The 21,360-nt window shown below is 51.4% G+C and overlaps 1 protein-coding gene across 5 annotated transcripts in view; it reads left to right on the top strand.

The window, feature by feature from the left end:
• ACAN (aggrecan) overlaps positions 1-21,360 on the top strand; it is a 66,780-nt gene that overhangs the window by 6,697 nt on the left and 38,723 nt on the right. For all 5 annotated transcript variants that reach the window (XM_053888681.1, XM_053888679.1, XM_053888680.1 and 2 more), the window contains exon 2: positions 21,266-21,342. In XM_053888681.1, coding sequence (XP_053744656.1) covers positions 21,273-21,342 — 70 coding nt within the window. In that variant the 5' untranslated portion in view covers positions 21,266-21,272. The remainder of the gene's footprint in view (positions 1-21,265; positions 21,343-21,360) is intronic.

Genomic DNA, 21,360 nt, shown 5'->3' with positions numbered 1-21,360 from the left:
AAGCCCAGCCTCCCAGCTCCCTTAGAACACCTGGACTTCCCGATCCCAGCCTCCGCCCTTGATCACATCCAGGGGGTTTTCCCCAACCAAACCTGGACCTTGGCCTGACCTTCCCCTCCCTACTCCCCTCCTCCATCAGGTGCTCCAGGTGGCTCGGGAGAACACCTGGATTTTAGGATGACTCAGGAATGTAGTGGATGTTTGTCAGCTTTACAAGACACTGACAAAGGGAAGCTGGGTGCCATCATCAGAAGTAGCCTCTGTCCCTAGAATCGGAGGCATTTGAGAAGCTTTGGAAAAAATGAGATTCTGCTTGGGAGGGGAGGAGAGGAATCTGTGCTTTGCAAAATCACGCCGGGTGATTCCAATACAGTCCAGTTTCTGAACCCTTCGTGTAAAGCCCAAAGCAGTTCCTCTGAGTGCATTTGGTTCTGAGCCATCTCCTTGTAGCCCTGCCTCTGGGGGGTCACCTGCCCTCCCCCCACCCCCCTGCAGGCAGAACTACAGCGTTTGCCCCCAGTGTGTCCTTTAGGGGAATGAGAAGTTCAAAGCCTGCTTCTCTGTCTCCTCCCTCCTGCCTGAGACAGGGGCCCTGCTTCCTTCACATAGTTGTCCTTGACCCTGGATTGAAGTACATTTGTCCCTAGAGGAGGATGAAGCTAGGCCAGGGTTCCCACGGTGGAACCCACAACATTTCCTGCAGAGATGGTCAATGCTCATTTCTTGGGAAAAGGGTCTCATCCCTGAGTGTCAAACAGAACAAAATGCACCCTTTTTCTGCAGGAATTCTCAGTATGCTGGTGGATATTGGAAATCTCCCAGAGTTTCTTACACCGAATTTGGCCAGGGAGCTCTCCTTGCCTAGAGCGGACTGAGGGTCTACAGAGATGCTGATTTAAGCAATCAGCCAGGGCTGATCCTGCAGCAGGAATGAGGCAGCTGCACCAGGGCCCCAGGGGCAGACAGAGATGGGGAGGACTTAAAAACTTAAATCTCAAACACCCGTCACTGACCCAGCAAGCCGTCTCCACCCCCAGAGCAAAGCGGTGCCCGCCCTCTCCTTTTTCCACCTCATACCTGCCACCTTCTCTTTAAAGGCTGGCCATTTTAGTTCCATTGTTTCCCAGATTGAAAAACCTGGGAGGGAGGTGGAGCACCCAGTGTGGTCTCCTTGGGGATGGGAGAGTCCTGCCTGCAGACACGTTCTTGCTGTGGGCCTGGCTGCCCCCTCCCAGCACGAGGGCCAGTGGCCAGCGGCCTGACTTGGAGGGCCAGTGCTCTACTTGCTGTGAGCCTCCAGGGGGCGCCAGTATAACGGACGTTCCATCCCCTGTGGAGTGAACTCCCTGCCCCTGGAGCTGAGCAAGGAAAAGCTGTGTCTGCATGCTTGTCTCTGTCCCCTGTCCTCATCGCTAGAGCCTTGAGTGTCACCCCCAACCCAGCCCCACACAGTTCATTAGGGGGCTGCTTCACCTTCTCTGGGCCATTGATTCCCCTTGAAGCAGCCTCGTTCTGGGACTCCCCCTTCCAACCCGCAGTGACTTCTGCTTTTCTTGCTTTGCTAATGTTTTAGCAGAGTGGGTCTCCCTGGTGTGGGGGGACCTGACTGCATAAAGGGTCTCCACACCCAGTCCTGATGGAGAAGAGTGCTGTGGGGCTAGGTTGGGGGTGGAAGCAGCTTTATTAGCCAAGAAAAGACCTAGCACTGGCTTAGACCTCACCTCCTACTTCTTCCCCTGCCCACCTGCCCCCCCCCCCCCCGTCTGCTCTAATCCAGCTGCCATCTCAGTGGCCCAGGGGCCCCAGGGGCTTACCCACAGGGGTCAGTGAGACTCACCTATGCCAGGGAAGGCTCCAGTAACATTCAGTGGCTGGAAAATTGTGACTAGCCCAGCCCCCTCCTTAGTCACTGCAAGTGCGGTATGGAGTGACTGACCCTTAGATGCTTGCAGCAATCAATCAGGCGATTTGCACATCCCTCCTCAGCCTTCTGGGGATGGCAGAGGCTCTAGGAAGACCTTCCACACTTGGAATAAAGCCCAGTCCCCTTCCTTGGCCCGGAGGCCCTCAGGCGCTTGTCTCCCCTTCCCCCTCAGCATCCTGATTCACCTTCCCCTCACCCACCACCCTCCAGCAGATCCCACTTAATTCCTGCCTTAGGGCCTTTCGCCTCCTAGCCTCTCCCACCTGAAGCTCTTCCCACTTGGCTTTGCAAGGTTGACTCATCTTGGTCATTCGGGTCCAAATATGACCTCGTCCGTGAGGCCTTTCTTGACCACCCAGTTGAAAGAAGATGAACACACCCCGTGTCCCAGCAGCCCTGAGTTGCACTGTCTTTGCAGCTTACCACCGTCTAAAAGGTCCTGGTTGGTTGGTTTTCTTGGAGGTTGTCTGCCCCCGCCCCAGCCCCACCCAACCAAAAGCTGCACAAGACATCATGCAGATGATCTGACCGGATCATCTTGCTGTGAGACTCCAGAAAATGCTTAGCACACAGTAGGTGCTCAGTACAAGTGTGCTGACCAGACAAATGACTTCAGTACTTTTCAAACTGTGCTCCAGAGAGTCTAGAGTGGTGATGGGGTGTCTGCGACACCCCACAGGGGCCACAGGGGTGAATAGAGAGGTGGCAGTGATTGTAGGGGTCCCCATGTCAGATTTGATCAGAGTGACCCTGATTTTATGCCTTTTGGAAGCCACTGTTATGGGGCTTTCTACTCTTGTCAGAGATAAGAGAACGGACATCTGAAAAGGAGGATGTCCGGTAGAATGCTGAGTGAAATAAGCCCATCAGAGAAAGACAAATACCATATGATCTCACTCATAGGTGGAATTTAAGAAACAAAACAAGCAAGGGGAAAAAGAGAGGCAAACCAAGAAACAGGCTCTTAACTACAGAGAACACACTGCTGGTCACCAGAGGGTAGGTGGGGGACGGGGAAAATCCGCGATGGGGATTAAGGAGGGAACTTGTCGTGATGAGCACCGGGTAATGTATGGAAGTGTCGAATCACTATATTGTGCACCTGAAACTAACATAACGCTATATGTAACTATTCTCGAATTAAAATTAAATTAATATGTCCTGCCTAGGGGCATATGGCACTGGATAGTGTCAGAGCTAGAACTAGGTCCCAACTTCCTAACTCCCAGTGCTCTGTCCAAAGCAGCCCCCACCTATCCCGGCCACCTCAGCAGCCCCATCTCCCGCTGGCTCAGAACGGCCACCAATGGGATCCAGCTAAGGAGAGAAGAAGCCACGTTCCATATGCCCGCCTCCCCCCTGCCCCCGGCCTCCCTTAGTAGTTCATGATAACTCGAACATCAAGGGGGAGCAGCTGCTTTTAGGAATGAATTTATATTTTTAGGTTCTATCACTGGGCTACCCAACATGGGCCATGGGCCTTCTGTCATTTCATTTCCAAGCTGCGGTGTCCCAGCGCTCCCTATGACATGGAGGAGGCAGGCCAGACACCAGGGATAGGACAGAGATACGGTTCCCTGGCCTGGCAGAGTTCAGGGTCTTCATGACCCTGAAGATCTCAGTGGGCAACCTTTCTCAGCCTTCCCCATCCACACTGAACGCTGAATGGCGTCTCTCCCCCCCGCTGTCCTATGCGCCTGTCCTCTCAGACTTCCCCACCGTGGGCCTCCATATCTCCCTCCAGCCCAATCTTGTCTTTCTTTTGCGATGGAGGGTCCAGCACATAGTCGCCTACGTTTTATTCCCAGCCTCCTTCCTGATTGTAGCACTTGCACTCCCAGAAGAATCCATCAGGCTCTTGTCTTGTACGAGTGGAAGTCAGGCAGATGAGCTCAAGGTCCAGTTTGGCCAATTCACCAGTGGTGGGAGCTTGCCAGATTTGACTGGTCTCAGTTTCCATATCTGTAAATCAGGTATACGGTCTCTTACCTCTTGAGTTTGTTGGGAAGATAAAATAACAGAGGTTAACCGAGGTACCTGGCCCAGAGCAAGTGTCCTCGAAGCAGTAACTGATGTTAATCGTGAATATCCCCGGGTCATTCCTGGTATCTGAGAACGTGGGTTAGGTGGTCATGTGACTGCCTCTTTTTGCCCAACCTGAAGTTCCTCAGCTCCTTTCCTGACCACTTAGGCTCTTTTTTTTTAATGTTTATTTATTTTTGAGAGAGAGACAGAGCATGAGTAGGGGAGGGCAGAGAGAGAGGGAGACCCAGAATCCAAAGGAGGCTCCAGGCTCTGAGCTGTCAGCACAGAGTCCGACGCGGGGCTCGAACTCACGAGCGGCGAGATCATGACCCGAGGTGAAGTCAGATGCCAAACCTACTGAGCCACCTAGGCGCCCCTGACCACTTAGGCTCTTAAGGCAGCCATGCAAACTTGGAACACAGAGGGATGTGGGGAATACAAGAAGAGGCTTATGCTTTTGCCACCCTGAAGCTAACTGGGGAACAGGGCAGGTCCCCTAATCTCCCCCCCGCCCCAGCCCCGGTAGCTGCAGCAAGCCCTGTTGTACCGAGGGGCCCCCACCACACCATTCCAGGGGGTGTTGTTCCATTATGTTCCATGTGTAGGATGCCCTCCGGAGCGGGGCAGCGCACAGCCCCTTGCAGCTTTGCACAACAGCCCTGATCGTACCCATTCCTTCTGCTGCCCCTTGGGACTGCACCACACCTACAAAGCAAGAGATTCCTTTTCAGGTGTTCTAACTGCCACCAGCTTTCAGGAGGCAGGCAGCTTTCAGGAGGGAGGGAGGGGCTGGTATACTAGGACCAAGAGCCGCTTCTGGCCCCTCTGATCTCCTGCTCCAGGCCCTGTCGTTTCCTCCTGGAACTGGGGGAGCTAGGAAGTCTAACTGTCCTGGGAGAACCTTCAGTGGTTCTGAGCATGTTAAGACAGCTGAACAGCCTCAGTTGTGCCTCTGTTGAGACGTCAGCCTTTCTTGGTCCTATGTGGACACTAGGAGAAAAGAAGCTCTGAGTCTCGATGGGCCAGAAAACTCAAAGAAACCTTCACTTCTGGGTTTTTGTTAATAAAATCCAGACCAGGATCTGGGATAGGTTTCTCCCCTCTCCTGGCTCCCTAGAATACAGAGAGCCACATTGTCAATCAGTGAGAACAGAAAGGGAAATGGAAGGGTCTGATGATGACGTCAGGGTCAAGGAGCCAAACCAAGAAAGTCACAAAGATTGAGTTTAAAGGGGGCTCCTGGGTCACTCAGTAGGTTAAGCGTCTGACTCTTGATTTCAGCTCAGGTCATGATCTCACGGTTTGTGGGATCGAGCCTTGCAGTCAAGCTCTGTGCTGACAACGTGGAGCCTGCTTGGGATTCCATCTCCTTCTCTCTCTGTCCTTCCCCTGCTCACATTCTCTCTCTCTCTCTCTCTCTCTCTCTCTCTCTCTCAAAATAAATAAATAAGCATTTTTTTAAAAAGTTAAAAAAAATATTGGGTTCAAAGGGCAGTTGAGAAAGATCTAGAAAAATCCATCAAGAACAATCCTGGTGAGGCACCTGAATGGCTCAGTTGGTTACGCGTTTGACTCTTCATTTCTGCTCAGGCCATGATCTCACAGTTCATGGGTTCAAGCCCTGCATTGGGCTTCGTGCTGTCAGCATGTGGAACCTACTTGGGATTCTCTCTCTCTCTCTCTCTCTCTCTCTCTCTCTCTCTCTCTCTCTGCCCCTCCCCTGCTCATGCTCTCTCTCTCTCTCTCTGGCTCTCCAAATAAATAAATCAAAACTAAAAAAAATAATAATAATCCTGGTCTACACTTGCAGAGCCTGCTTGGGGTTCTCTCTCTCCCTCTGTCTCTGCTCCTCCCCCTGCTTGTGCTCACTCTTTCTCTCAAAATAAATAAATATTTTAAAAAAGAAGAAGAAAAGAAAAAAGCAATCCCAGGGATCCTGGCTGGCTCAGTTGGTAGAGCCTGTCACTCTTGATCTCAGGGTTGTGAGTCTGAGTCCCACATCGGGTGTAGAGATTACTTAAAAATAAAATATATATATAAAAAAAAGACCAATTCCAAGGCATGACGCCTGAGTGGCACAGAGAAAAGAAAGGCAGGAGAGGGGCTCCTGGGTGGCTCAGTCGGTTAAGTGTCTGACTCTCGGTTTCAGTTCAGGTTGTGATCTCACAGTTCACAAGTTCAAGCCTGGAGTCGGGCTCTGAGCTAACAGCGTGGAGCCTGCTTGGGATTCTCTCTCTCCCCCGCTCTCTCTCTCTCTGCCCCTTCCCCGCTCATGTGTTTTCTCTCTCTCTCTCAAAAATAAATAAGCATTAAGAAAAAAAGGCAGGAAAGATTTAGGTCAGACATGAGAAACAATTTTCGAAAGAAATCGAAATCATCCTGAGGTTGACTACCAAGTAAGGTTTGGCAATCTCCTTTTTCAGAAGTGTTTTCAGGAGTAGTAGTAGCAGTAGTAAAAAAGTTACCTATTGTATTAGTTTCCTGGGCTGCCACAACAAAGCACCACAAAGAACCACAAACCGGTGGCTTAAAATGACAGAAATGTATTGTCTCACTTCTAGCCAGAAGCCCAAAGTCAAGGTCTCTTCGGGGCCATGCTCCCTCTTAAACATGTAGAAGAGGCTCCTTCCTTGCCTCTTCCCAGCTTCAGGTAACAGCCCGGCCAGTTTTTGGCATTCCTGGGCCCGCCTTGTCTCACTCTGGCCTCTGCCTCCGTGGTCACATGACACTCTCAATGCGGGCCTGGGCCGTCACTCACCGTTTCCCCTTCTTCTGAGGACGCCAGTCGTACTGGATTCAGGACCCATCCTAATGACCTCACCTTAACATGACTACGTCTGCAAAGACCCTATTTCCAGATAAGGTCACATTCACAGACTGGGGCTTAAGGCTTCCACATCCTTTTTGGGGGGTGAGGAACTTGGTTCAACCCATAACACCCTTATTGACATGCTACTGTATTTTGTACTTGGCTTCATTTCTGAGATGTACGGGAAGTTCTATCAAATTAAATAAATGACACGTCCTCTGATTCATCAGTGCTTTTATGTAACCAGAGACTGGGCATGTTGAGTAGAAAGGATTTAAATGTTGTCACATAACCTGGAGCAGCAGGAAGCTCTACGAAGTAGGTCTGATTATCCCCATTTTGTAAATGGTGAAACCGAGGCACGACTGATAAGCGATAGGGCCAGGATTCGAACTCGTGACTGTCTGATTCCAAAGTTCATGGTTTCCAGCTATTTCATGCCTAGAGAGAAGGTGAATTTCTCAGATTGGACCCAGGCAAAGAGAAGCAAAGGGGCTTGTCGCCTAGTCTGGGGCCCATCCATCACGGTGTATGTCCAATAAAGTTCTGCTCATTCTGGCATGCCATGCCTGTGAACGTCATGGGCATTCGTTGGCTCACAGACAGGACCACCTTTGGGAGAGAGTCATGAGCTGGAGAGACCTTGGACCCAGAGTCTGTTGAACACCTAACTGTAACAGGAGAAAATACTGTCTCTCAGTACATTCCCCAGAGTTTTAATACATAGAGAACTTTCTCCTCTCCTCCAACCCCCACCCCCGCTCCCTCCCCACCCCCATCCCCTGCTGGCTATCACCTTGGTCACTGGGGAGTTTATTGGCTTTGACACACAAGCTCCAGTTCTAATGGCCTGCCAGGGCTGGAATTTATTTTCTCCTGTGGTTGTCCTGAATGCAGATTTTTTTTTTTAAAGGATATAAAATTTCATTTTATTTTTGGAAACACTTTTCCTTTGAAAAACAGTAAAGAGCATCATAGAAAGTTTAGGAAATATAAACACGCAAAAATGGAAAAAATAAAAATCTACCATAAACCTAACACCCAAAGATAACCAGATTTAAATCTATGTATATCTTTTGGGTCTTCCCCGCCCCGTGAATAGACACACACTAAAAGGGAATGGAGTTGTGTTCTGCGTAACATTTTGCAGTTTGCTTTTTCGTGTGAGCACGTTTGCAAGTCAGTAAGCGGTTTTCCATAATTAGAACATTCTATGTGCCAGGCTGCCTATGGGACACAGTGGGGAATACACAAGGCGGAGGAAGGCTGCCCTGCCCTCGAGGAGAGCCCATGATCCCGGTGGGAGAAAGCCATGTCTGCAATGAAAACTAAGTATGAAGCAGAGAGCCCCAGGCCTTGTCCCAGCACGACGGCTGTCTGTGCAGCTGTGGGTGGATTTTTCCACCCTCCTTCCAGCAGGGAAGGTAGGCACTGCTGCTCTACCAAGCTAAGATGGGTATGAGGCTCAGCTACCGTGCAGTGATAGTTACTGAGAGAGAGCACGCTTCCATGAGGAAGTCTGCAGGTGCCTGGGTGGCTCAGTCGGTTAAATATCCGCCTTCGGCTCAGGTCATGATCTTGAGATCTGTGCGTTCGAGCCCCGCGTCGGGCTCTGTGCCGACAGCTCGGAGCATGAGGAAGTCTGCAGACTCTCCCAGGTCTGGGGCATCTGTACCCTGCAAGCCGGAGACAAGAGACTCAAATTTGCTTCTCCCAGAGAAGGCCTCACTTCCCTTGTGCCTCTCATGGTATGGGCCTCTTGAAGAGCCAAGCATGTTTATAGTTTTAATAAGTATTGCTCACATAAGATAGCCCTTCTCACAAGCCAATTAATTCATCTGCTGCTCAGATAAAGAAATAGCCCAGGGGCACCTGGGGGGCTCATTCGGTTAAGCAAGCATCGGACTCTTGATCTCAGCTCAGGTCTTGATCTCAGAGTTGTGAGTTCAAGCCCTGAGTTGGGTTTCACACCCAGCGTGAAGCCCACTTTAAAAAAATTAAAAAACAGGGGTGCCTGGGCGGCTCGGTCAGTAAAGTGTCCAACTTCGGCTCAGGTCATGATCTCACCCTTTGTGAGTTTGAGTCCCACATCGGGCTCTGTGCTGACAGCTCAGAGCCTGGAGCCTGTTTCGGATTCTGTGTCTCCCTCTCTCTCTGCTCTCACTCTGTCTCTCTCTCTCTCAAAAATAAATAAACATTAAAAAATAAATAAATAAAATAACCCAGCCCAGAAATAGAAAAAGACAATTGTATTTGATTCATTTAGAAAGAGTGCGAGGGGGCCCCAACATGGCGCCCTCTGAAGAAATTTTCAAGGGAAATGTTGATCATACCTGGTTTCCACTTCCTGTGGCTGTGGAGCCCACCCCCGTGACAAAGCAGGCTCCCCTAAATGCTGAAGGCAGTGTGGTACCTGGCAGGGCCCTGAGTGCACGAAGTTCTCCTTGAATATATAAAGCACTCCAGGAAAAAAAAAGTGGAATCTATCCAATTGGACTAGCACATGAAATCTCTAGATAGTGGGTTACATAGGGATATTGATTTTCCTCATCAAAAGGACAGTCATCAAATTCATAGGGACAGAAAGGAGAATGGTGGTTGCCGGGGACTGGGGGAGGGGGAAACAGGAGTTACTGTCCAATGGGGACAGAGTTTCGGTTTGGCAGACGGTGGTGAGGGTTGCACAATAATGTGACAATGTGAATGTACCTCACGTCACAGCACCGTAAAATACGCGCAGAATAGTTACGATGGTGAATCTTGTGGCTTGCATATTTCACCACAATTCCCTTTAAAAGAATTTAAAACAGCAGCAACAACAACACAAAAGGAAAGGTGGCTTTCTTGTGAGGCCACGAAACACTGGCGGGAGGAGCCGGGAGGCAGCAGACAGAGTGAGTCCCTAGAAGGCGTTTTCTGGAAGGCGGCTGCGCTGGCATCCTGTCTGGAGGCTATTAGGCACTGTAATCCTGACAGCCTTGCAGGGCAGAGTCACACAGCCAGAAAAGGCTGGCCGAGGACTAGGGACACGCCGGAGGCAGCTGGAAGGGGAGGAAAGAAGGCCAGGTGTCCCATCCTGTGTCAGTTGCTTCACAGCTCGTCGCCAGCTATTCCGGAACAAATTGAGAGTCAGAGGGGGTCTGTGAGGGACTCAGAGAGCAAGCTCTTTGGGGTTTTCAGCCTTACTCTGCAGCCCCACGGTGCTCTGAGTCAAACTCTGAGGCTTAACCCGACCCGTGGGAGGACTCTTGCAGCAGGCACGCGGCAAATGTCCGCTGATGGGATCCATGCTTTCAGGCTGGTTCCGTAGATTGTCAAAGGCTTCGTTCGGATGATGAGAATAAACTGACAGGCTCCATCCTCGACACCTGTCCCCATCGCCAGCATCTGTGTGGGAAGCAGAGCCCTGGTGAGGAGTTAGACCCGCTTGGGCTTGAGTCCTGGCCCCCTGCCACTCCCTGGCTATGGGATTTGAGATAAGTTATTGACTTGCTCTGAGCCTCTGTCCCCTCCCTTCCAAAATGACGCTAGCAGCAGTGTGCCCTCCCAGGCCCAATCGTGAGCATTGAAGGAGATGATGCGTTTGTTCAGACTGCTGTTGGGCATCATGCTGGCTTGGGGTCAACTTTCAGTACGTGGCAATATTTAGGGGAAATGGTGGTGGTGGGCGCTCAGGCATGAGGGAGACCCAAGGAAGAATGAGCCTGGTCCGCGCCCCGGTGGGTGCGGTGTCCTCACAGAGGTGGACAAATGCTGCAAGCCGTGTGTGATCCTGCTCCCATGGAGGAGGGTGAACTTGGTCATGATGGGGCACCAGGGAGACTTCACAGAGGCGTAGCCAGCCAACAGCTGGAGCAGAGGCTTCAGTTTCCTTCTGATGCACCTCAGATCGGGTCTTTCCTGAACCCCCAAGAGCCTCCCCATCACCTACAAAATGAAGCCAGGTTCACTAGCCTAATTATGAAGGTTCTTCAGAATCTGGCCCAGCCTTGTTTCTGACTTTATTTGATCCTGTACCACTTGGATCCTACTCCTTTCTCCATGCCTTTGTTCATGCCTTTCTCCCTCCTAGAATGCCCTTTCCCTCTACCATAGGGTCTTGTCTGTCAAGGCTCAGCTCAAATGTCACCTCTTCTTCAAAGCCCCTCCAGGCCCTCCAAACAGGAGTGATTTCTGCATTTTCTTAGCTCTGGAACTTTCTCATTGAGAGCAGCCCTTCCGGTCATTGTAAGGCTTATTCATACATCGTATCTCCCGTCCCACACCATCCATCTTATCTCCCATGGATTCACACGGGCCCATCCTTAGATCCCCCTCAGCACCTACTACAGAGGTTTCCCTGTGGTGGGAGTTTGACAGAGGAAAGGAGGGAGGGACGTAAGGCAAGAAATGGTTGGAGCTTTTCCAGATGAGAGGCAATTATACCTTCCACAGGAGAGCTAAAAAAGAATCCTCAGCTCTTCAGAGCACATGCCCCAAGAAGGGACAGCAGTGTGGGTGACGGATGGCCATGGGCTGAAGGTGTCTTGACCACTGTCCCATCAGCCAACCCTGAACCACGCTGGGCAGGACGGGCTAACCTGAAGGAGCAGTTTCAGGAGGTCTCCAAGACCACGTTCTCATTCAGTAAGTTCTTTAGAAGGATGCTCAGAAGTCAGCAGAGCTGTTCTACTCGTGGTTTTGGTGTTTTCTAGCAGAAGAATACAGATCAATGAGCAAAGCAAAGAGGCCCGTAGGAAGGCATCCCAGGGTGACCAGCTGTGTTCGCCCAGGGGAGTCGTGTGGACAGCACACAGGGTGACACAACACGGAGCACTGCCAACCAGGGAAGCTCACCGAGCCTCGGCGTCCGGAGTTTTTATGGGGGGGGCGGGGAGTGGTCACGTGGCTGACTGCCCAAATGGTTGACCTTTGTCTCCAGCACCTCCAGAGGTCAAGTTGATACCGTATGACCCAAGACGCATAGGTCACATTGTTAGCATAGACTATCCAGTGTGCCCTAAGGCCCCCAAGAAAACTTAAATGTCCCCTCCTGAAAGCTGTGTCCACAGCTCCCATTGTCTCTCAAAGAGGAGCATGACCCAAAAGGAGTTAATGGCTGTTCTCCAGGAGTCTTTCCCAGTCCTGGAACCGAGGCATGCAAACTAGAATCAAAAGAATGAGGTTTGACTCCAGTAATCCATTTTCCTTCTTACCCTTGACTAGACCCTGGAACGAAACTCATAGAACCTGATCATCTGCCCCACAAGTTTAAGGGGTTGGGTCAGCTGCTCCCCGTTTCCTGCCTGCCACTTGCCAGGCATCTGGCCCTCTGCCTGCCCAGGGACTCGACTCTAACCCCAAACACCTGATGGCCCTTTCTGACAAGCAGACATTTCCAACAGGACTCTCAGCTTCCAGAAACCTCTACCGAAGATCATTTTTGAAACCTGGGCTCCATTCTCAGTCAGGGAGGCCACTGAGGAGTCACACTGGGTCCTCTAGCCCCTTTCCCAAACCCCATCAGGAAGGAGCTCTCTGTTCTGCCAGGTTGGCGGTCAGCACCACGCGGAGGGAAGTCAGCTCTTGGCCCAGGATCCCTGCCCCAAAAAGGGTGCTTGTGCTTGATGGAAAGTTTGGGCTGAAGGACACTCCTTTCCAAAATCCCAGGTTCGATATTTACACAATGTCTGAAATTAATGCAGAGAAAACCTCTAAGTGCCCGGCTGGAAGGGGAGGCTGAGAACAGGAAGGGGCGGGGCCCAACCCCTAGGTTTTTTTCCACAGAGAGAACAGGGCAAAACTAAATGTCCCTGGGTGAGTGAAGAGGAACCAATAAGCATGCCATGTACCCCTCCACTTTAAACTGGTTTTCCTGGGAATTTGCAATGGAGAGTGGGGAGAGGGGGGCAAAACGGGGAAAGGTTGGTGGTGTTGAGCTGAATTCTGCCTTCAAGTGCCCCCACCCTTGTCCAGGCATATGCTTCAGGGCCGGGGTGGCCACAGGCACCCAACCCTTAGGAAGCACCACCCATGGCCAGCCTTTCTTCTCAGCTCCTGGACTCAGCCTCCCTCCCAGCGCCTTGGAAGTACAGCCTTTGTCGTGTTCTGTTTTGTTCCTGGATGCTGTCTCTGGAGTCGCTCACCACTCCCTGCCTGGCCATCCTGCCCCACTCTTGGTCCCCTCCTAGCAGGAGAGGAGCATGAACAGATGTTTCCATGGGCCATGTATGGATGTTGCCATGGGCTACGGGAATGCTCCAGACTCCCCTGACAGCCCCTGCTCACAGCTGCCCTTTCTCCTAGGGCTTCTAGCAGTCTCCAGGACTGAGGAGGCGGGAATGCTGTACAATCAGGTGACATTCAACAGTTACGATCAGTCTTAAGCTTTCCACGCCTTCCACTCCCAACCTTGATCCGGAAGGGGCATTGCCCATTCATTAACAGCCATCCGTTCATTTATTCAGTGACTATTTCTTGTTTACCTACTACCGTGCCAGGCATTAGCACTGGAAATACAGCAGTGAGCAAACCAGACAAAAGTCCCTGCCCTCACAGAGTGTATATTCCAGCAGGGGAAACAGGGAATAAGCAAGAAAGGACATTAATTTCCAATAATAATAATATCGATAAACAACATCAGGGAGGCACTGGGTGGTGGTGAGAGAACAGGGCGCTCAGGGAAGGGACATTGGGACTGAGCCTGGAATGCTGAAAAGTGGCCAGGTAGGGAAAGATCCACAAGCGTGTGCCAGAAAGAAGGAAGGGCAGTTACAAAAGCCCTTACAAGGAAACAAGTCTTTGTGTTTAAGGAACAGCTAGAGGGGCGCCTGGCTGGCTCAGTCAGAAGAGCTTGTAACTCTTGCTCTCAGGGTCATGAGCTTGAGCCCCACATGGGGTATAGAGATTACTTAAATAAATAAAACTTAGGGAAAAAAAAAAAGGAACGGCTAGAATATGGCTGGAAATAGAACTCTGAGATGTGGCATGAGCAGGAGCAGAGGCAGATCGTGTAACGCCTTGTAGGCCGTGGTGGAGGGCTGGCTTTCACTGCAACGACATTCATCCTGCTTTGCCAGGACGTACATAGGCCAAGCTTCCCTTTGCCTTAGCCATCCCTTCTGACCTAAGCTTCCAACGTGATACAGGCTCCCTCCCTCCCCATTCCTGTCACCTCACCCAAGAGGATCTGACTCCCTGGGGGACATAGAAACTTCTGTTTTGTGATTTGGAAGGAACAAGAGGAAGTTTAGAACGTCATTCGCTGCCTCTCCTCCTGACTGGAAGTTAGCCATTTCCAGAGGCCTCACCCATAGACTTTCTGGCCAGAGATGCCAAGACGCTTGCCCAAGTTCACCCAAATAGCAAGTTATAGGTCAAGGGTGTGAATTCAGGTTGCATTCTTAAGGTATCCACCTTCTCCCATACCATACCATAGGTTTCCCATATTTGAGAAATGTGAGAAGAGGCCATTTTAGGATATTGCAAAGAGCCTGTGTTCAAAGTAGACCCCAGAGAGCAGATGAGGAACAGCATATCTCTTGTCACGACAGATCCAAGCCAAACAGTGATGACTAGCAAGGACATTTATCAGTGGGTGAAGGAAATCAAGACAGGCCAGAGAGGAAAGAAATCAATGTCTTCTAAAGTCTTATATGTGCTCCGTGCCCTGACCAGGGTCTCCTCCTTTCTGTTCCATGTTGTGCTCACCACCCCCCTCCACAGGCAGGACCTTCACCTACAAGACCGCATATGCCTTCAGCAAAGTGAGGGCAGATTTGTTTTTATTGTGGAACCAGCGTCCTGCTAGGCCCCTGGTCAGGACGGTGAGGTTGGCCACCGATCGGCATTGGCAGAAACAGCTCCTTGGGCTAATTTCTGAAGCTGACGTTCAGAAAGGGCTTCCTTCCCTTAGCTCCCCTGTCCCTGCCCCTGTGGGATCAGCAGCACAGGAAGCAGCAAGGAGTTGGCCAGCTCTTCCAGCTGCCAGAGGCCAGGGTCCTCCATGGCAGAGTGGGACAGTAAGAGAGACCCAGAAGACCCAGCTCAAGGGAGGGCTCTACTGGCTTTCCTCCTGAGTTGGCTGATGGGAATCCAGCTACACCAAGTGATATTCATGTTTTTGCAGGTACACTGGCTGAGACAAGACCCGTTTCATCAGGAACGGCTCGGTTAGAGCTTTTTACTTTTGAATTTTTATTAAAACAATTTTTACTGTCGGGGCACCTGGGTGGCTCAGTCAGTTAAGCGTCCGACTTTGACTCAGGTCATGATCTTGCAGCTGGTGAGTTTGAGCCCCATGTCGGGCTCTGTGTGGACTCCCAGAGCCTGGAGCCTGCTTCAGATTCTGTGTCTCCCTCTCTCTCTGCCCCTCCCCTGCTTATTTTCTGTCTCTCTGTCTCTCAATAATAAATAAACATTTAAAAAAAACTTTAAAAAAAAAACATTGAACTTTTTTTAACGTTTATTTATTATTGAGAGACAGAGAGACAGAGCTCGAGTAGAGAGACACGGAATCTGAAGCAAGGCTCCAGGCTCTGAGCTGTCAGCCTACAGCCCGATGCGGGGCTTGAACTCGCAAACCGCGAGATCATGACCTGAGCCAAAGCCAGTCACCCAACCAACTGAGCCACGCAGGCGCCCTCTGATTAGAGCTTTTTAAAAACCCACCTGAAAATTCCTGGAAGGAAGTTAGCAAGGACCACCTGCAGTTCCGCAAGCAGAAGTGGATTTGTGTAGCGGCCATCCTTCTTCCTCGAGCATCTTCCCTGACAGGCTCTGGGGAGGAGCCGCCATGTTGGGCTGCGGGAACCAGTCCTCCTTGGGTTTCTGGGGGCACAGGGAGAGCCAGGACTGGGGACACCTGCAGGACTCCTCCCTGCTGATGGATGGTCCAAGAATGGGTTAGGGCTCTCACTTGGGAACTCTCTCCGCCCCCCAGACTCGACCCTGCATGAATGGTTGTCAAGAATTTAAGATGCGTCAGTGACAGCAGAGCAAATAACAACATAGGAAAAAGGAAATCAAAGATATGGAAAAAGACACGGGTAGAGAGAGACTAAGGAATGGGAGGAAGAGGGAGAGCGGAGAAAGAGGAGGAAATACAAAAAGAATATTCACATGCACAAAAAATACCTTCACAATTCTCATGGGGGTGAAGCTTGCGTTGTGATTCCAGTTTACAGATGGGAAAACTGAGGGCTTCCATGGGTTCCCCCGTGAGTTAGGACAGAGCTAGGACTGTAATCAGCTTCCTGGCTCCCCCTTTCCATACCTTCCCACCATGTCCGGTTAGAGTATATGGAAAATTAGGAGGTGTATTCGGGGTCACTCTGGCTAGATGTGTCCTTGGTGTGGGACTCCTGCCCCTTTCTCTATGCTGGGTTTGAAATCCCAGTGTTAAGTGCGCGTGCCAATACCGTTATGCACAGATGTAGGAAGGGGCTTGTCCACGAACAACAAGAGACATGGTTGTGAGATTAGCCTGCAAATAAGTGATATGATGGAGGCCAGTGGCTGGAGGAATGGGTGACCTTGGTCCTTTTCAATCCTTTCCTCAGGACTTAAGTCACGGACATAGAGCTGCTTAGTTACCGGCAAATCTTACTGGTCAATCAGTCTACCAAATTCCAATGTCCACTGGTTCATCAATAAGTAGTATCGAAAATCATTTTTGTTGTTCCCAGCGCTGTGTGAGTTAACACGGAGGGAATTCTTTTTTTTTTTTTAACTTAAAACTTGTCTTTCATCCTTAAGGAGGTCATGATCTGCATGATGAGGCAAAGCTAGCATCTATAGGAGAAAAAAGAAAGTGCTAACCTGGCTGTAGCCCAGTTGTGAGAGGAGAACCAGCCTTGTTCTTTATCTAGTATTAGTTACTTCCAGTAGTGTGCTGATAAGCCCACTCCCAAAAAGGGAGAGCAAGACAGAAGTCCCCGTTTGTAGTGTTCCCTCATTTCTGTGCCAGAAATGTTCCCATCATGACCAATTTCTGGCTACCAATGTGATGTCGTTGAAAACGGAGTTGGGAAGAGATATCCAAAATTGTCTCTGGCCAGCCAGTGCAGGCTGGCTGTGGCATCCCAGTAGTTCTCCCTGGGGCCCTGGGAAGGGAAGACCCTATTTGTCACACCCCTGAGCTGCACATGGGCTGTGACCTTCCCAAAGTCACATGCCATTATTGGGACGCTGGCATGAATCAACACAGCCATGTACATCACAAGCGAGCAGTATGTATCTCTCTAGCTGAGATGTGCTGAATGCAAAATGGGAGTGGTCTACCCCCAAAAGCCATGCCCCTCATAGATGCTTAGCCTCCAGCACCCCTTCTCCTCCTTCAGAGGCCTAGGGTGCTTAGGCCTCCATTTATTCATTCATTCATTCAGCAGATATTTCCTGATTGACCTCTCTCTGGGCTGGGTGCTCTGCCGGGGGCCGGGGAGACAGGGAGGCACAAGACAGATGTGGCCACTGCCTTGTAGAGCTTACAACATGGGATGATGATGACCACGCCCCTAGTTCTGGCCCTGGTTCCATCTTCAACTTACTATGTGGCCTTGAGCAAATCCCTTAACTTCTTTGGACCTCTGTTTCTTCACCTGTAAAATGAAGGAGTTGAACTTGACATGCACTAACGTCTGTGGCTCCAGGAAGGAGGGTGAGATCTGGAAGGTACATGAGGAAGAGTTGAAAGAACTGGGCAGCTCTGTGGGAGAAGACAGGACCCCTGAAGATCTGGCATGAGTCCCTTGCAAGAGGAGTGGACATTTTTATTGCGGTCCCTGAGAGTAGAGCTCCTGGGTCGAAAGTATAATGGGGGTGGGTCATTCAGACTCCAGCTTGGCATCCCAGCTGCCCAGCCATGGCATGAGCCACCTTGTGAATGGGCACCTCCTATTCAGTTAGAGACTGCAGACCACGTGCCTCAGATGCACGTGGACAGGATCCCTGGCAGGGAGGTCACGGCTGTGAAGCCCCAGCCGCTGGGTGCTCTTCCAGCCCACACATCTGGAGAGGCTCACCCAGTCCTGCCACCAGGGACGTGGGGGGCAGTGGTGCCGACGGATGCCTACTGAGTTCCGAGCTGGAGACACGGCCCCCACCCTCAAAAGGGAACCTGACTGTCACATTATCTCTCTCAGTCTCGGAACAGCCATGGGGGTGGGTCCTGTGTTATTAAAGTAGGAGGTGGCCACGCCAGGACCAGGACTGGATACCTCTGGCCTGGGTTGGGGGGGAGCGGGGTGTGCCTCAGGTCCGGGGGTCTCCACTGCACGGTGCGGGAACAGAGAGATTCAAGGCAAGCGGGTAAGCTGCCCACCCAGTGTCTTAATCGGGTGGAGTAAAGGCTAAGGCCACGGCCAGGTTGGCACCCGACCACGTGACAGAGGCTAGCTGATGAGGAGGTGGAGGGTTTCCCTATCTACACGCACACGCACACGCACCCACACCCTCAGCTCAGTTTAAAAGCCCCGCTAAGCTTACTTTCCCCCGTCGGGTCTCCTAGCACTTCTCTCCCGAGGAAGCCAGCTCCTTGATGACCAACCCAACCACACACGGAACCCCTCGCACCCCGGCCTTCATCCAGCACCCACTTCCTGCTCCCCCAAACTCCTCTTTCCCCTTCCTTTCTGACGCCCCTGTCCCCTTGCTCTGCCCCGGCCACACATTCCCCCCTCACCTCCACCTGGCTTTGCTTCCCATGGAGAAAGGCCTCCCTGTTGACCGTCTGGCAGTGCCCACCTCCTCCCATGAAAGACTCAGTGAGTCCTGGAGACACTTGGAACCCAGACAGAATGGAATTTCTCCCTATTTTCTTTACAGCTGAGAAAACACACACACACACAAGAGCATATTTATTGCGATGTTTCTAGCCCAAAGTTTGTCTTTAAAAAAAAAAAGAAGAAGAAGAAGAAGAAATAAAATTAGTTTCTCTGCCCAGTCCACCCCTACCCCAAGCCTCCACCCTTTTCATTCCTGGTCGAGGCCAAGGAGAAACACAGAGCGGGCCCAAGCCCCACAGAGAAGCACTGCATCCCAGACAATATCAGTCTTGTTCACAGAGTTTGGGAAGAAACACACCTCCGAAAACACACAAAATTTCCCAGTGGAGGGTGTTCTGAGGGAAGAACAGGCAGGCCCTGTGTCTGGACACAGTATCCCTGAGGCTCTGGGAAGAGAGGAGCCCACAAGTCTAGCCCCCTCCCCAGACCGGAGGGGACACCTTACCCTTTTAGCCTCAGTGGGGCCGGGGGTGTCATACTGGGCCTGAACAGGAGTGCCCACAACTCAGTGGCCCCTCACGGTCCCAGCACCTGGAACCCCAGAGATCGTTTTTTGAAGGCAACATCGGAGAAAAGTCCCTGAGGAGAGAAGCAAGGGGCTGCTTGTTAGATCTCTGGCATTTTCCAGACTTCCTATGGTGGGAGGGAAACGTGCCTCACGCATACGTCTCTGTCCCCCCAGCAGGGCCACACAGACAGCCCTTCCATCCCTCAGGTGACCAACGTATGTGGCATGAATGACAGATTGTGATGGAAAGAAATGTCACTCAAAAGAACAGGCCAGGTCACCCAAAAGGGTTCCTCAGAGTCCTGTCCCCTGCCCGCCCCTCTCCCAGGCATTCCTGGGATGGCAGCCCAGGAGCCCCCCGCTGATGGTGACTGAGCCAACAGCGACACCTGCTGGGCCATCAGACTCTGACCCAGCAGAGAACCCGGGGGCGTCACCCCAGCTTCCCAAAGCCCCCCGAAGCTCCATTCTTGTCTTTAGTTCCAGATCCTCCACCCCCTCCCCCTCCAGGGCTGCCTCTCTCCTCCCCAAGGAGCATCTGTGATGCAGACACTTCTCAAACCAAAATTGAATGCTCCCACACCGGAGAGGGCAGGGTGGGCCCCAGCACAGGACCCTCCCGCAGGAGAGCTCAAGGGACATCGTCAGGCACATGTCAGGGAGTGCCAGTCACAGGCCTCCGCAGTGTGACTGCACACCCTCTAACCAACGGTGCTCATCTAGGCCGCACATTAGAAGCATCTGGGAGCTTCTGAATGCCTGAAGACCAGGCTGACGCCCAGGTGATTTCAGTGCACAGCCAAGGCTGACAACCACTGCTCTGGCTGACCTCTTAGAAATTTAATGGGGTCTTTTGAGGGTCTGTGCACGGTCCACTTGGGAGTCAAGAGCCCAATTGTGCAGGGAATGCCTTTATGATGTGATTGTCACATATCTGTATACTTGGCATGACAGTTCTCCAGCAGAAAAGGAAGGTTTTTCTGATGCACATGAAGTCATTGTTGAGGCCAGCAGGAGGGCTCCGGGGGTCCCGGACTCTCATTGCTCTCCTACATTATTAACCTGCCCATCCCTGAGCCTCCTCAAGAGCTCTCTGGGTGGGCATCCTTCCCCTGGCTTGAAGCAGGCCCCTGAATTGTGCACGAAAGCTTGGAGCATCCTTCATCCTAAACACACAAGGTTCTTGAATTTGAAGTTGGTGACAGGTCTGGATTTCATCAGGGAGGTTGGCTAACTCATTTCATTTCTCAGGGATTCTAACAGGGTTCTCCAGAGAGGAAGAGGCAACTGGAGGTATGCATACATAGAGTAAGAGATTTACTAGAAGGACCTGGCTCACATGATTACAGAGGTATCAGGCAAGCTGGGGGCCCAGGAGAACCAGGGTGTCGTTCTAGCCTGACTCTGAAGACTCGAGACCCAGGAAGAGCCACTGTCTGGGTTCAAGTCTGAAGGCGGTTTGAAGGTCATCAGGGAAGAGGAATTCTCCCTCTCTCCTGGGGGAGGTTCAGCCTTTTTGTTTTATTCGTACCATCAACTGATTGGATGAGGCCCACCCATGTTAACAGGCCAATCTGCTTTAGTCTACAAACTTAAATGCTCATCTCGCCCAAGAACACCCTCACAGACACACCCAGAATAATATTTGAAGACATACCTGAGGACCCCAGGGCCCAGTCAAGCTGATATAAAATCACCCATCACAGGGATCCTTCCAGATCAGCCTTTGCAGATTAGAAGATGGGAGGTTGCCTAGAAAAGACAGGAGGGGGGCGCCTGGATGGCGCAGTCGGTTAAGCGTCCGACTTCAGCCAGGTCACGATCTCGCGGTCCGTGAGTTCGAGCCCCTCGTCAGGCTCTGGGCTGATGGCTCGGAGCCTGGAGCCTGTTTCTGATTCTGTGTCTCCCTCTCTCTCTGCCCCTCCCCTGTTCATGCTCTGTCTCTCTCTGTCCCAAAAATAAATAAAAAACGTTGAAAAAAAAAATTTAAAAAAAAAAAAAAAGAAAGAAAAGACAGGAGGGTTCCAGCCTGCCACGTGCAATGAAACCGAGAAACCTGTGAAGCCTTTGTGAAAAGAGGATTCTTGCAGAAGGCATCCCTCCAACCACATGTAGCCTCTTTATCTTGATGTGATTTCAGATCCCTGCACGTGGAATTTATCACCTTGCGTCCTATGCCCACGTGACCGTTAACCTCACTGTAGCTGAACCTAACTCCTCTGCCTCCCTTCTTCCAGGTGAACTATGACCACTTTACTCTTGGTGTTTGTGACTCTGAGGGTCATTACAGCAGCCAGCGCAATAGAAGCTTCAGGTGAGGACACTCCCGTGC

The sequence above is a fragment of the Panthera pardus genome, unplaced genomic scaffold (assembly GCF_024362965.1).
Source record: "Panthera pardus isolate Hobbes unplaced genomic scaffold, ASM2436296v1 HiC_scaffold_23, whole genome shotgun sequence".
Lineage (NCBI taxonomy): Eukaryota > Metazoa > Chordata > Mammalia > Carnivora > Felidae > Panthera > Panthera pardus.
This window is presented reverse-complemented; position numbering and strand designations above follow the sequence as displayed.